At 36.8% G+C, this 15,521-nt stretch overlaps 1 protein-coding gene and 1 non-coding gene across 2 annotated transcripts; one reads left to right on the top strand and one right to left on the bottom strand.

Annotated features, from left to right (window-relative positions):
• Positions 1–5,648: 5,648 nt before the first annotated feature.
• LOC135582693 (GABA transporter 1-like) lies at positions 5,649–11,214 on the bottom strand. Its single transcript, XM_065088416.1, has 7 exons — positions 10,992–11,214; positions 8,951–9,181; positions 7,560–7,657; positions 6,774–6,960; positions 6,513–6,643; positions 6,200–6,436; positions 5,649–6,119 (listed from the first exon to the last, which is right to left on the bottom strand). The coding sequence occupies exons 1-7, from the start codon at positions 11,128–11,130 to the stop codon at positions 5,739–5,741; spliced, it is 1,404 nt and encodes a 467-aa protein (XP_064944488.1). The 5' UTR covers positions 11,131–11,214; the 3' UTR covers positions 5,649–5,738.
• A 3,952-nt stretch (positions 11,215–15,166) lies between these two features.
• On the top strand, positions 15,167–15,249 carry TRNAL-UAA (transfer RNA leucine (anticodon UAA)). The gene has a single exon. It is a non-coding gene; the product is annotated as a tRNA-Leu (tRNA).
• The last annotated feature ends 272 nt before the right edge of the window (positions 15,250–15,521 follow it).

The following is a 15,521-nucleotide window of genomic DNA, read 5'->3' as shown; positions in this document are numbered from 1 at the left end:
CACAGAATTCTTGGAAATCATGGTTTTGAAATTCTCCACCATGATCACTTCTAATTGACGAAATCATAGAACCCTTCTCGTTTTGAACAAGTTTACAAAACTTGGTAAAAGATCTAAAGCATTCATTTTTCTGTTTTAAGAAGTAAGTCTATGTGTATCTGCTATAGTCATCCACAATGACGAAGGCGTATTTGCTACCTCCTAGGCTTGATGTAGAGATTGGTCCGAACAAGTCCATATGGATCAATTGTAAGGGCCTAGAGGTGCTTATTTGATTCTTAGATTTGAAACTACCCTTAATTTGTTTACTTAATTGGCAAGCATCACATACATTATCTTTGATAAACTTTAGGAATTCCTCTTACAAGATCTTTAGATGATATTTGAGTGATTAGTTTCATGCTAGCATGACCTAATCTTCTATGTCATAGCCAAGCATCCTCATTCAAAACCGAAAAACACATTTCATTACACAAATCATTGATGTCAATAGTGTATATGTTATTTTGTTTTAATGCAATCATAGACATGTTTTTGTGTGGTTTTTCAATTATGCAAGCATTAGATTCGAATCTGACAATGTATCCTTTATCACATAATTGACTAATGCTCAAGAGGTTATGTTTTAAACCATCAACTAACAAAACATCTTCAATAAAGAAGTTGGATTTGTTACCTATGGTTCCTTTGCCAATGATTTTACCCTTGTTGTTGTCTCCAAAGGTGACATAGCCTTCGTCTATGCTAGTGAGCTTAGAGAATTGAGATGGATCTCCGGTCATATGCCTTGAGCATCCACTGTCAAGGTACCATCTCTTGCTCCTAGCTTGCGATGGTATGGATTTCTACAAGAAATGATGATTTTTAGGTATCCATTTGCTTTTGGGTGCCTAAAAAATAGATCTACATTGTTTATCATGTTGCATAGAATTTATCATGGTTCCTTTAGGAACCCAAATTAATTTATTCGGACTAATTTTCTTAAATGGACAATAATACGTTTTGTGTCCAAGTTTGCAACAAAAGTTGCATTTGTTTTGGTGTCGAACATGTAAGATGGGGCCTTTTATGAAGGTGGTTGGATTTTGGTGAGGACTTCTCACAAATCCAATTCCACTTCTTTTGGGAACGTGACCCTTGTTTGCAAGGATCATGTTTAATGACTTGCTACCAACCTCGAATTTCTTCAAGGTGTCCTTAAGTAGCAAGTTTTCCTTTTGGAGAGTTTCTAGATCATGGCATTTTATGCATGAGCCTAAACTATCATAATATTCAGCTTTTAACTTATCGAAATTACAAATAAGACTATCATGCTCCTTTTTTAGCAATTTGTATTTTCTACTAATTGTCTTACATTCATCAAATAATTCATGGAAAGCATTTAATAATTCATGATAAGGTAAATCTGCATCAATTAAATCTGTTACCTCTTCTCCGATGGCCATTAGGGCGTAATGAGCAACTTGCTCGGTGTTGGACTCCTCTTCTGCACTCGAATCATCTCATGTTGCTTTGAGCGCTTTCTTCTTTGATGTTCTCTTTTTGACTTGGGGACAATCACTCTTGTAATGTCCCGGCTTTTTGCACTCAAAGCAAATGACTTGGTCCTTTTTGGGTTCAAGTTTGTTTTTTGTGTCATTCTTAAACTTGTTTCTTTTAATGAATTTTTTAAATTTTCTTGTTAGAAGTGCTAAGTCATCGTCACAGTCCTCATCACTTGAGTTTTCTCTCAAGTGGTCTTCTGAAGTTCTAAGTGGCATATCCTTCCTGTTCTTTGGAAGGATGTCTTCTTGCTCTTCATGAGCTTTGCAAGTCATCTCGTAGGTCATTAATGACCCAATTAGTTCTTCAAGAGGGAAGTTGTTTAGATCTTTTGCCTCTTGAATAGCAGTGACTTTAGGATCCCAACTTTTAGGAAGGGATCTTAGAATCTTATTTACGAGCTCAAAATCCGAAAAACTTTTTTCGAGTCCTTTTAGACCGTTGACGACATCCGTGAAACGGGTAAACATGTCGCCAATAGTCTCACTCGGTTTCATCCGGAAAAGTTCAAAAGAGTGTAACAAAAGATTGATTTTTGACTCTTTCACTCTACTTGTGCCTTCATGAGTCACTTCGAGTGTGTGCCAAATATCAAATGCGGTTTCACAAATCGAAACACGATTAAACTCGTTTTTATCAAGTGCACAAAATAAGGCATTCATAGCCTTTGCATTAAGAGCGAAAGCCTTCTTCTCTAAATCATTCCAATCGATCATTGGAAGAGAAGACTTCGAAAAACCATTTTTGACAAGATTCCAAAGTTCAAAATCCATAGAAATAAGAAAGATCCTCATTCGGGTCTTCCAATAGGTGTAGTCCGTCCCATTGAACATGGGTGGACGTGTAATAGAATGACCCTCTTGGTTTCCGGCGTAAGCCATCTCTCTTGGGTTTTAATCCGTTTGAGAGTTAACCCCGCTCTGATACCAATCGTTAGGATCAAGAGCACTAAGAGGCGGGGGGGGGGGGGGGGGTGAATTAGTGCAGCGGAAATCTTTCAACTATTAAAATCGAAAGCTGCGTTCGTTCGATAAAAATAATTTCGATGTAAAAGCTGATTCTAAGATTACTTTAACTTAAGATTAAGCGAGATGACGTTAAAGTAAATCTATGAAGGCAGTTTGCAGTTTATGATGGAAATCAGAATGCAAGCGCAAACTGAAATGCGACGTTCGTACGATAAAATCGGTTTACGTTTAAATGCCGATTCTAAAGATACTGAACTTTGAGATACGTTTTATAAATGCGCAGAAGGAAGTTTGCAGTTATGATTGAAATCAAAACGTTAACGTAAACTGAAATATGATGATCGTACGAAAAAGCCGATTTACGTCTAAACGCAGATTCGAAAAGCTCTGAACTTAGAAACTCGTTCGTAAAAGCGCAGAAGGTAGTAGCTATTTAGGAGGTTTGCAGTAAAAATAAAATGCTCAAAGTAAATGCAAACCGAGATTTAGAGTGGTTCGGTCAATCTTGACCTACTCCACTTTTGGCTTCCTCCACCGACGAGGTCACCGACGTCAACTAGTGGCCTTCCTTCAATAGGCAAAGGCCAACCACCCTTTTACAGTTTCACTCCTTTTGACGGGCTTAGGAGACAACCCTTACAGAAATTTTCTCTCCTCTCTTTACAACTCAAAACTTTGAAGAACAGAGGGAGGAGAACTTTTGGCCTTTACAACAATTTTGAGCTCTAAGAATCATAGAAAAAGATCAAGATTTCGAGTGTTAGTTGTGCTATTTCAGTGCTGAATGGGTGGGGTATTTATAGGCCCCAACCCAGTTCAAATTTGGAGCTCAAAACTGTCAATTCCCGGAATTCCGGGATCAGGCGGTTGCACCTCCTGACTGGGGCGGTTGCACCGCCTGGCAGAGCTCGAAGACTGAGCCTCTGGGCGGTGCCACCTCTGTCAGGGGCGGTTGCATCTCCTGACTAGGGCGGTTGCACCGCCTGCCAGAGCTCGAAGACCGAGCCTCTGGGCGGTGCCACCTCTGTCAGGGGAGGTTGCACCTCCTGGCTGGGGCAGTTGCACCGCCCAGTCTCCCTGGGAGACTTAGCCTAGGCGGTGCTACCTCCTGGCTTGGGCGGTTGCACCTCCCACAGCAATCAGGGTCCGAATGGGTAGATCCATTCGGCCCAATTTGGGTTTTTCAGGGGCCCAATTGCCCCAAGATTAAGCTAATGGGATCACCTCCCATTTCCAACTTAATCATTGTGCTAACTACGATAAATCCTAAGATAATTTCTGCAGCTTGCTCCGGTGCATCAATCGCTTCTTCCGGCGAGTTTCTGGCGAACTTCTGGTGAACTTCCGTCGATCATCCGATGAACCCTCGGTGATGCTCCTGCGGACTTCCGGCAAACTCCTGGACTTGCGACGATCCACTTGGCGAGTTCCGACGAGCTTCTTTGGCAAGCTTATGGACTTCTCGGATTTGTTCCCGCAGAACCTCCGACGACAGTTCGAACTTCCGTCGAACTCTCGAACTCCCAACGTGATCATTGTCTTGACTCCGGCGCAACTCCTGCTGCATATCTAACTTTCATCGTAGTTAATCCTGCACACTTATCTCAACACATAGATTAGACAACAAATGACAATTGACTTCATCTTCAAAATCCGAGATTCAACAAAAAGCTATAGCAATGCTGTAGCAGAAGAATAAGCTATTGCAGAGGAGAAAGTTGTAGCGATGTTGCAGCGATGCTATAACAGAGGAGGAAGCTACAGCAGAGATGCAACAAAGGAGGAAGCTGCAATAGAGGTGCAGTAGAGGAGGAAGTTGTAACGATGCTACAATAGAGAAGAAGGCTACAGTAGAGGAGGAAAGGTGGGGCAGTGCTGGTGAGCACAACACTAGCCACAACGGAAGGGAACAAACGTTGGCGTAGAGTGGAGAAGCAACAGTGATGAGTCGACAGCGAGAAAACAGCTTGCTTGCTCTAGGTAAGCACTAGAATACATTAGCATTCCTCTCCTATTTGATTAGGAGGAAAGAGAAAAAATCTTATCTACTATCAATAACTATTAGCATAATAAAATAAATTATTATAGCCTTTTATTGATTTGATTTAAAATTTTATGGATGTTATCATGGTATCAAAATGTTCATCTTACAAATTATCTACCAATGAATAACTTAAATATGGGTAGTGGTCAATCAAATCCTATCAAAATAAGCTAACAATATTAAATTATAAACAACTTAAACATTTGTCTACAAGTGATATATCAAACCCTTTTATCAAAATTTAGAGGATTTGAAACCTCAACTTAATTATTTATCACGAGGCTCTAGAATCGAATCTAGTATTTGTCACTTATCTTTTATAAAAAATAAATTATAATAAAAATATTTTTGAATAAAATCCAATCTTTGAATTCTTCTGGAATATTTATGATTAGGTTTTAATAGGATTCTCTCTCTATTACTATAAAAAAAACACTATACTTCTCCAACATTAAACATATATAGATCAAGATAAAGTTATTTTTGAGTTCGAAAATAAAAATGAACTTCTCTAAAAATAAGTTACAACACATTTGTCTCGAGCGTACTAGTCCGACTATATGTTCAAAATATAAATGTGAGTTAAGCTTCAAAGGTAAGTTACTAGGAAAAGACTCTTCTTATTTTAGATTTTCTATTTGTTGATGTGCCTTCTTATTTTTCTTTGTTATATCCTCAAAATATCCTTGACAGATGGCCCAAGAAGTTTCTCACCGCACTGAATTGATCCATAAATGTAAATGAGTCATGTTATAATATTTTAAATTTTATATAGACTTCAATTTTTTTTTTATGGATGTGCTAAAAATATTATAATCTTATTCAAAAACATTATAACTAACTAATATAGAAATCAAGTTCTATATATGTTCTTATTTTTAAACCAATATAAATGTCTATTTATTTTTATTTTTATTACTTTTGTTCTCCAATCAACAAAGAATATATATTTGAAATCCCATAAAAAATAATAATTTATTATCGATTATTATTATTATTATTATTACTTTTGTTCTCCAATCAACAAACAAGACACTACTGATGAGGTAAAAAAAGGCGAAGGATTTCAATCCATAAAAGCCCAAAATGAGATATTGTTTTAAATATCAAATTTAATTTCATTTGCGTGTCATTAAAATCATAATGAGAGGGGCAATTATTTACTGTTACACGTTAAATGTGGTTCATATATCCGCAAAAAGCTTGTATGTCTTGGCGTCCAGAATCACCTGCCGCACCGCCGAAATGGAACCCAGCACGGCCAGCAACGAGAACACCGCGGCAATGGCGGCGTTCAGCCAAAAGATGAAGCTTCTCCTCGACGGCTTGAAGGTGATGTTGTACAACACCGACGGCACCGTGAAATCCAGCGGCAGGAACCCGAAAGCGCCGATGACCGCGTTGAGGTCGCCGAAAAAGGGCAGCATGGCTGCTATGAGAGTCGCAATGACGATCGATAGCGATCGGAAGATGAGCCTCGGCACGACGTTCCGACTGGAGTATTGGTCCTTCGTTGGGTCGGCGAACAGCCCCTCCAGCACCTCGTTGGTTGGCTGCAAGTATACCTGCGTGAATCAACATCCCCGCTTCAGATGCTCTGTGGTGGTGGGTGGTTTCTTGCCAGGTTGGGGATTTGTGCCCTTACCACTCCTACGGCTGCTAATTGGAGCAGGACGAACACATTGGTCATCATGAGGAACCACTTGGGGACCAGAACGGAGCCGTCTTGCAGGATGAAGTTGGCGGTAATGGAACCTTGAGCTCGGTTGCCGAACGCCCAGTAGCCTGATATCGCCACGCTGAAGAACGTCATCACCACGATCGTGTAGCAGAGGCAGAGGCCCTTGAACATCTTCCCCGTCACAGGAGGAGCTGCTGTTGCCTGCAAGGTCACGCGAGAACGATGAAGCAGATGAAGGCGCGTCACCGGTCCGTCGTCACGCTCGTCGCCTACATACCTGTATCTCCGGAATGATTCCGTTGCCGAAGGTGGTAGCGACGATAGCAATGGCGTTGAACACTCCAAAGACGCGATCTTGGCTGTCGCTCGGAAGGGAGTAGTCTCTCGGTGGTGCGGTAGACGAGTGCCCTGTCACAGGTCGAAGGTGCATGTTACGTGTTCGTTAAAATGTTTACTGAGTGGAGAAGATCGATCCTGTGCATTTAAGCTACGGTGTGGTTGGAACTCCAAACTAAGGATCGAGAGGGGCGAGGATTACCTGCATGGATGGAGCCCGCAGTGGCACACGCACTGTAGGACAAGCAGAGCATGAGCGAGATGAGGTTGATGTGCCTGAGGGAGTGGAAGGAGGGGATCTGCGCGAGGATCAGCATGAACGCCCCAAAGATGACAACAAATTCATAAAGCTTCATCATGCCATCTGGCCTGGCGATCAAGTATATGGACTGCAAAAACAATGCAGGAGTTCAGATTTAGCAAAGCTTAATCGAGTTCTTTTAGTTACAGAACAACAAGCTGGTTTGATGGCTTTGCACTCAAGCATATGGATGGCAAACAAAATGCAAGAGCTTGGATTCAGCAAAGTTTGACTGAGTTCTTGTAGTCACAGAAAAAGCAATCAAGTTTGAAGGCCTTTGATCAAATATATGGACTGCAAGCAGGATGCAAGTGCTTGGCATCAGTAAAGAGTTCTTCTAGTCACAGAAAAACAAGTTGGTTCGATGGCTTTCAATCAAATATATGGACTGCAAGCACAACTCAAGCGCTTGGCATCGGCATAGCTCGATCGAGTTCTTCTGGTCACAGAACAAGAAGCTAGTTTCATGGCCTTGCCGTCAAGTATATGGATTGCAAACACAACGCAAACGCTTAATTCAGTAGAGCTCAGTTGATTGTTCTTGTTACGGAACAACAAGCTATTTGATGGCCTCGCAGTCATGCATGGACTACAAGCATAATGCACAACCTCAATTCAGCAAAGCTCAATTGACTTCTTCCACCTTACAGAACAACAAGCTAGCATGATAAGCTGCAGAAGACGAACCTTCATGCTCTGTCCACCCAGCAGAGCGGCGCCAATGACTGCACCGAAGCATACTGAGAATTGAATTGGGCCAATGTAGAAACGACCCCATCTTGGCCCTGTTGCATCAAGCACAAAAATATCAGAAATTTTGGATGGCTCTTATGGTACAAACCCTGAAAGAGCAACAGTACTCATCAAACCAATGGCAAAATTAAACAAATGATGCAGAGTGTGGACAGGATATTGCCAGCTTTCAGCATGTTGCCTCATGTCTTGACCATTTGAACTTGGGCAACCTCTGGAAGAGTGGCGTGTTAGACTCGGCCATCTATCAGGATTCCCACCATCAATTATTGTGTCACTGATGCACCCATTAGTCACATTCATACAGCTCTCTTCTGAAAGATTCTAATAACTGAAGACACATGCATTGATTGCATATTGGAATCAGAATTTTAGTAGCTTTGGAGTGTACACAAAGTCCATGTTGATTATTGATATGGAAGAATAATTTATATTATCCTTTGCCTTCTTTGACTGATATTAATTGCAACTTGGACATTCTACTTCTTTTTGGTGTGATGAATGAACCATGGAAAGACTTCAACTGACACCCTTTCTGTTTCTCATTCATCTTATTGATTGTGTGATCCTATGGTAGAGATGTTTCATGGTAAACCTCCATGAGTCCAAGTCATTTTCTTGGTGATGTAATCAGGGGATAGTTTGGGTACAGTAGGCTAAACTTCATACAGCATAGTACTTGTCCTGGGATTGTGGCACCTATCAATGTGATCCTGCTCGGTGTGAGGTGCAGGTTTTTGACCCAGCTTGCACCAGTAGGAGACAGCAAGCAAATAGGTGAGCTGTGGCCCTCTAGAGGAAGATTTGGAACCTTCTAATTGTGACAACGGTGACCACCCTCAGACTGGTTTGGTATTTGTCTGGTTCTGATGTCAGTGGAATATCTGAATCCAACTTTTTCTTCCACACCAGCCATAGTGTTGTGATCTTGTTTGAAGGGAACTCTTTGATTGCTTGTCCAATCTTCCTAAGGTATCCATCTTTGACTTGTCTAAAACCTTTTTCCTAAACTGTATCATTTGCAACCATTGTGAAAGTCTCTACAGCCTCAAGTTGAAGATAGACACACACAGATCTAAGCTGGATCTAATATCTAATGTGTTTGTGGTGCCATTTGTTCTCCTCCTGACCAACCTTACCTAATGATCACTGTTAGGATCAAACTCTGGTCCGTCCAGTTCGGCAAGATCCATTTTAGCTCTGACGAGATATTATGATATCCTCATACATGAACCCAAACCAATAATCATTAGAATAATAATAATAATAACACGAATGGCGAAGATTAGTATTCGTTGATGGAAAAGCATGAGCAGATGTATTACCGAGGATGTCGTGAGCCATGTCCCGGAAGCGGAGCTGGCGCCGGCCAAGCTGCGCGTGGTGCTCGAGCACCAGCGAGAGGAGGTTGTAGGAGTAGAAGGTGACGGCGGCGCCGATGACCAGGAACAGAACGCCCGGAGCCCAGCCGAGCGACGCGAACGCGAAGGGGAGACTGAGCAGCGCCGGCGCCACGATGGAGGTCGTCAGATGGTAGCCGCAGTGCAGCCATGAGCCTGCAGCAGTTTGCCCACAAAGCAGTGTCTCAGACACCAAGAAGAAACCAAGTAGATGAGCTCCATTAATGCAGTAGCATACAAATCTATCATCAAAATCTAGAACAACTTTTTTTTTTTTTTTCTTTGAATAAATATATATAATATCCACCAAAATTCTTCTCAAGCCTTCTTCGAAATGGTTATTACACTTCTTTCATCTTGTGTTACTAAGAATCAAAAACTAAGGCAACTTTTTTTTTCCAATGAATTCTTTAAAAGAAGATTGTCTTTTTCTTTGGATCTCAGTCAAGTGTTACTACAAGTCAAAAACCTTATATGTATATAATGTTTTAAATGTCAATATTCTTCAAGTCCTCTTTTATTGCCTGATGTCTCAGACAGCTTCTTTCAATTATTTGAAAGAAGCTTGTCTTTTTCTTTTGGTCTCAGTCAACATGAGTACACATCTTCCATCTTGTGTTACTCAAATAAAAATCTGAGACAACCTTTTTCAATGAAAAACATGAAATATATATATAATAATAATAATAATAATGTTTATAATGCTAAAATTCTTCTCAAGTCTTCTTCCATACCTGATCTCTCAGACAACTTTTCTCAATCCTCTAAAAATAGCTTGTCTTCTTCTTTTGATCTCACACACCATAATTATACATCTTTCAACTTGACCTAAGACATTTTTTTTCAATGAAAAACCTGATATATATATATATATATATATATATATAATATGTTTCAAATGCCCAAATTCTTCTCAAGTTTTCTTCCACCACCTAATCTTTCAGGAAGCTGCTCTGTGGGTCTCACACATGGTGAGTTATGCAAGGAGATGGCACTTCAAATTGTAGATGCCTTAGCTCACCAACTCTATGGTGAATCATATACCACAAAATCTCTATTCTCATTCATTTTATGCACACTTACTTGCAGCTAAGTACAAAAAAACCCATTTCCATTTGTTCTCTACAGCTAAAGAAGCAAATGGAGATGCAAGATGGTGTCAGGTTAAGTGCTGGGAAGAAAGACAGAAGATTGGTCAAAAACACTTCAGTCAAAGCAATAAGAATAGAAATAATAAACTTTTCTTTCACATGTGCATCCACTTTTGACCGCCACTGCACTCAAGTGAGGGAGGCCATAAGGGATGAGAGAGAGAGAGAGAGAGAGAGAGAGAGAGTATGAACTCATCACTTTCTGATAAGAACTCCTTGTCGACATAGAAAAATAACAATTGCCATCTTACTTGGAGTTCACTCTAAAACTCTCTCCATCCTATGTTGAAGCCTCGGTTCCAAGTTTTAACCCATGAATTGAACTGAAGCATATTAGAACTAAGGAGAATTCATGAGTTGCAGTAAGAAAAGGCAAAAACAGATCAGATATGAACAAAGATGAGTTTCCTCTCACTTTTGCTATTTGAACCTCCAAATAGACAGATCAGAAACCAACTAAGAAAATTAATAGCAAAATATAAATTTAAAATAGTAAACATAAGATTAAAAATATTACCTTTTTATTGTATGAAAATAATAAATATAAGATTCTTGAGTTGACTTAAACCTATTATATACTGTCTTACATAAATTCCAAAGAACATTATTTTCTCTTCATTCACTTCAAATCTAATTGGAGAGAGTATCTTCAGTATCTTTCCACATCAAAATTTTAAAGAACCTATAATTTCTAAGGTTTTTATATATTTAATTTCTTGTGATTTATCAACCTCAACACACATATATATACATATAAAGAGAGAGAGAGAGAGAGAGAGAGAGAGAGAGAGAGAGAGAGAGAGAGAGAGAGGTACCTTTGGATTTGAGAACAAAGAGTGCTCCAGCATCGAGCTGCTTGTGTTCACCTGCAGAAGACACTGTAACAGCAGCAGCAGCAGCGGCATACCCGTTGGTGGAGCCGTCGACGGCCACCTTCTTCTCCTCCATGGCCATGGAGGTGGGAGGGGCAGCTCTCTTCCCCGTGAAGACAGCGGAGAAGACTTGGAAACGCAGCGAGGAAGGTGAGGGAGGGTTAAGTGTTTGTTTCCATTTGGCTTTGAGCCTCTTCTTGTGCTTATAATGATGTCTCCTCCATTTCAATCATTTATTTCAAAGTGGGTCCCCCGGTATCGTACGTTAACTCTATTGGAGGGCCACGTTTGAAACGTGCTAGTTTGATCCTTAGCATCGTAGATGACATGTATTTGGGTTAAAGTTTTCTGTAATTTGACAAGAGGATCTTATATACTATATTTTTTAAAATATAAGAGTTAATTTAGATATAAGTAAATCATAATGACTTAAGAGGTTCATAGTCAAAATCATATGAATTAAAATGGATCTTAATCTCATATATTTTTTATCCAACTATTTTTGAGTTAAAATTGAATTATAATTCAGGATGAGATAAGACCAAAATTATATACTTTTGAACTCAATTTTTGTAGGATAATATTTTATGCCTAGTATATTATATCTAATCCACCAATCAAAAATTAAGGATGAGAAATCTTATTCGGAATACATTTATATCTAAAATATTAATATGATGATGACATATAAGGTTCAATTACTAAATAATTAAAAATTTAAAATATTATCCGACAAACAATTAATCTCGTGGTAGAGTGATTGACTCACTCGCCTTCGGTCGTTAGAATCTTTATATTACATTTTAAGTTAGTACAAGTTTAGTTAGTAAAAGAAAATTGACAAAAATGCCTTAAGCTCTAATCTCGTATACATAACAACGACAATAATAACAAAATCATAACAAGTCATACGTTTAGAAAAATCAATCTAAAAATCAATAAATTGGATGCGCAAGTCGTATGCTTAGAAAAGTCTAATTTAAAATCATAACAAGTCATTCCACGACAAAAGCTTGATAATCGTCAATACGTATTCTTTAAGAAAATAATACATATTCGATTAACTTAAATCGGACCTTTCAAATAACTACTAAATAGTTAATTGAATTTAATTGTAATTTTATCTTGCGTGTCGCTACTTCTTAAAAGCTAACAAAATAAATTAAAAATAATGTGGGGGAAATATATGATTAAAGAAGGGAGGAAGGGAGGAGGAGTTGAGAAGGGAGACCACATGTCACCATAAAAAAAGGTTTAATGGTGGCATCCACTACTTTGGATCCAGTGATGTAGTAATCCTCGATGGCGAGAAAGAGACATGAACGAGACCACCTCGATTCATCATATCCAAAATAAATAATAATTATTATTATAATGTGATGCCTCATAAAATATTCTCTCTTTCCCTATATTATGCCTAAATGTATCTTTCCAACCGCAAAAGTATAATCGCAAATAAATATCACCATGAAATGTGATATCGAATAATAAATAGTTGAGTATAAGTAAATAACATATGTTAAAAGCTAAATTTTAGTAATTTAGTATACACATTACTAGATTAAAAAAAATAGTAATATATGTTGTTTCACTCTCGCTCAATAACTTATTTTGAATGATGAGTTAAACCGAGTGAGTACATGACAATATCAAAATAATATTATTAACAAGTAAGAAATATAAATAATATATTTAGTTGATGCTGCATAAGTCATACAATACTTGGATCATACTTGTCCATATCAACACATTCTACTTTCAAACCTCTAATTCTATCATCGTATAAAAAATAAAAAAAATAAAAGATAATAAAATGTAAATTTATTATACTTTTAACCTCGAGCCACTAAAAACTCAATTATATATTTTTTAATATTTTAGTACATTAAACCCCATCTAAAGCATGATAGATAGGCACGAAAGAAGAATAAACGATATACACATGTAGTGTGACAATAAGAATTCAAATGAAGATATCGATTAACTTAATTCGCAAAGATTTTTTTGACAGTCTATTATAAAACGGTGTACTTAATTTTGAAAATAAAAAAGGACAAAAGAAAGTTGAGGGCTTATCCATCCTTCTTATATTGTGGAAAACTGGGGCTGTCTTCTACAGAGTGCAAAAGTTGAGGGTTTATTCTTTATATATATATATATATATATATATATATATAGTGGAAAAGTGGGGTTGTCTTCGTTAAAAGCAAAAGGAATAGTGGTTGATGATGTTTTGCATGAGAACGCGTCAATTCTATTATACGTCGACGTGCCTGTCTCAACCACTCCTGATCTTATCCATTTCTAATCTACGGTAAGAGTATTTTATTTTACTTTCTTCCAAGTGATTGTTTATGTCGAAGCTTTAATGGTTAGATAAGAATATGACTATGGTGCGAATTCTTTTATAAAAAAAAAAACAATTTTATTATTCTACTATAGATAGATTATGAGTCTATATTATTATCGTACAAATTATTTGGTTCAATAGATTGGAAGTCAATTATGATATATTTAGTTAATAAAATAAAATAATATCAATATTCGACGATAACATCCACTCCCCTTAGCCTATGCATTAGAGGAATAAATTTAACATTTAACAATATTTTTATATTTTTAATATTATTAATTAATTTTAATAATATTTTTTTCTTAAAAAATTAAATTTATTATTCTACAATAGATTATGAGTCTATATTATTATCACAAATTATTCAGTTCAATAGATTGGAAGTCAATTATGATATATTTAGTTAATCAAATAAAATAATATCAATATTCATAACATCCACTCCCCTTAGCCTATGCATTAGAGGAATAAATTTAACATTTAACAATATTAATATTTTAATATTATTAATTAATTAATTTTAATAATATTTTTCTTAAAAAATAAATGGATTAATTATCACAATATGGATGAATAACCCACAATATTACTAGCAACATTGATATTAACAATTTTTTTTTTTACAAGAGGAAACACGAAGATCATGACCGATCCAAAAGCTTCGATCGTAATTTTTTTTTTAAAGTTCATGCTATTGATTGATTCTTAAAGTGTAATGAGATTAGGTGACCAATTTCTAGAGTAACAATATAATTTTTTAAAGACAAATAATGATATCAAAAATATTAAAAATATTATGATTATATATATATATGTGTGTGTGTGTATAATTAGACAAACCGAGGTTTACTGATCATGCTGATAACATTGACATTTGGAGGGTGCTAATAATAGTTGAAAGAATATAAAAGATGCTGTGAACATCCATTTCCTTTTGCTTTTAAAGGGAAGTTCACACCATAAAATTAATAGATCAATCATAATTGCATGAAGTAATATTCAGTTTTAGGTTGTATTGTTATTCATAAAAGATTACTCCTATTTGAAGATTCATGCAACATTTTTCTTCTTTTTGAAGCTCTCAAGAAGCATGGTTTGTGCAGAAAGTTCCATATATCAATCATAGTGCCTGTGCTGAAGAAAACAACAAAGATTGATGGATGAACAAACATTACTGCAAGTGTTCTATTTATCATAAAAGATATTCTTCTTAACCCTTTAACTGCTTACTCTACTAATTTTATTACTGCCACATTATCATTCTTTTCATCTTTGTATCAAATATCATTTATACAAATAGTCATCAATAAACAACCTTTGTTTCCAAAAATAATCACTGGTTGGTTTGTTTCAACAACAGCAAATAAAGAACAAAGATCATATCTCACCAATAAAGATATCAAAACAAAAGAAGAAAAAAAAAAAAAAAAGTAGGGAAAGACTTCTCAAATATCAATACTTTGATATATTCAGAATTCATTCGGATCATACCCGAATCAACTATCTAATCATCCACGATTAATTCTCCTATAATAGAACTCTTTCTCTTTCCCTATATGTTGCTCTATTAGATTTATGTTTCTACATGTCTCGTCATTTATCGTGTAGCTAAAAAAAAAAGAAAAGAAAAAAACCTAAACAAATTAAGATTATCCAATTGCATAGTAAAATTCAAGGAAAAGAAACAAAGAAGCATTGAAAAGGAATATGGCAACCTCTAAGAATCTAGTTTAATTAGATAAATACTAGACCAAAGTTCAACAAAGCTGGTTTGCCCGAGTGGTTAAGGGGGAAGACTTAAGATCTTCTGCACGTAAGTGCGCATGGGTTCGAACCCCATAGCCAGCATTGTGATTTTGCTTTCAAAAACTTGTTTATTTTTTCTGTTTAATTTTGGTGATTGAAAATTTATTTTTTTTGTAATTATTTTTTTTTTAAAGGTTGGATGGATATATCTGTAAGATGGGAGAATAATTCATGTTCTTCTCCCATCTTATTTGATAGGATAAGATTTTGAATTTGTTATCCGTTCATAGTATATATTTTTTTATTGTTATTACTCTTAGACTAACATTATGTTTTTAGGCTCTTAGTTGAGGTAATGAGTCCATTTAAATCAT

Source organism: Musa acuminata, chromosome BXJ1-2 (assembly GCF_036884655.1).
Source record: "Musa acuminata AAA Group cultivar baxijiao chromosome BXJ1-2, Cavendish_Baxijiao_AAA, whole genome shotgun sequence".
In the NCBI taxonomy this organism is placed as follows: Eukaryota; Viridiplantae; Streptophyta; class Magnoliopsida; order Zingiberales; family Musaceae; genus Musa; species Musa acuminata.
The sequence above is the reverse complement of the archived record's forward strand: the minus strand, read 5'-3'. Positions and strand labels throughout refer to the sequence as shown.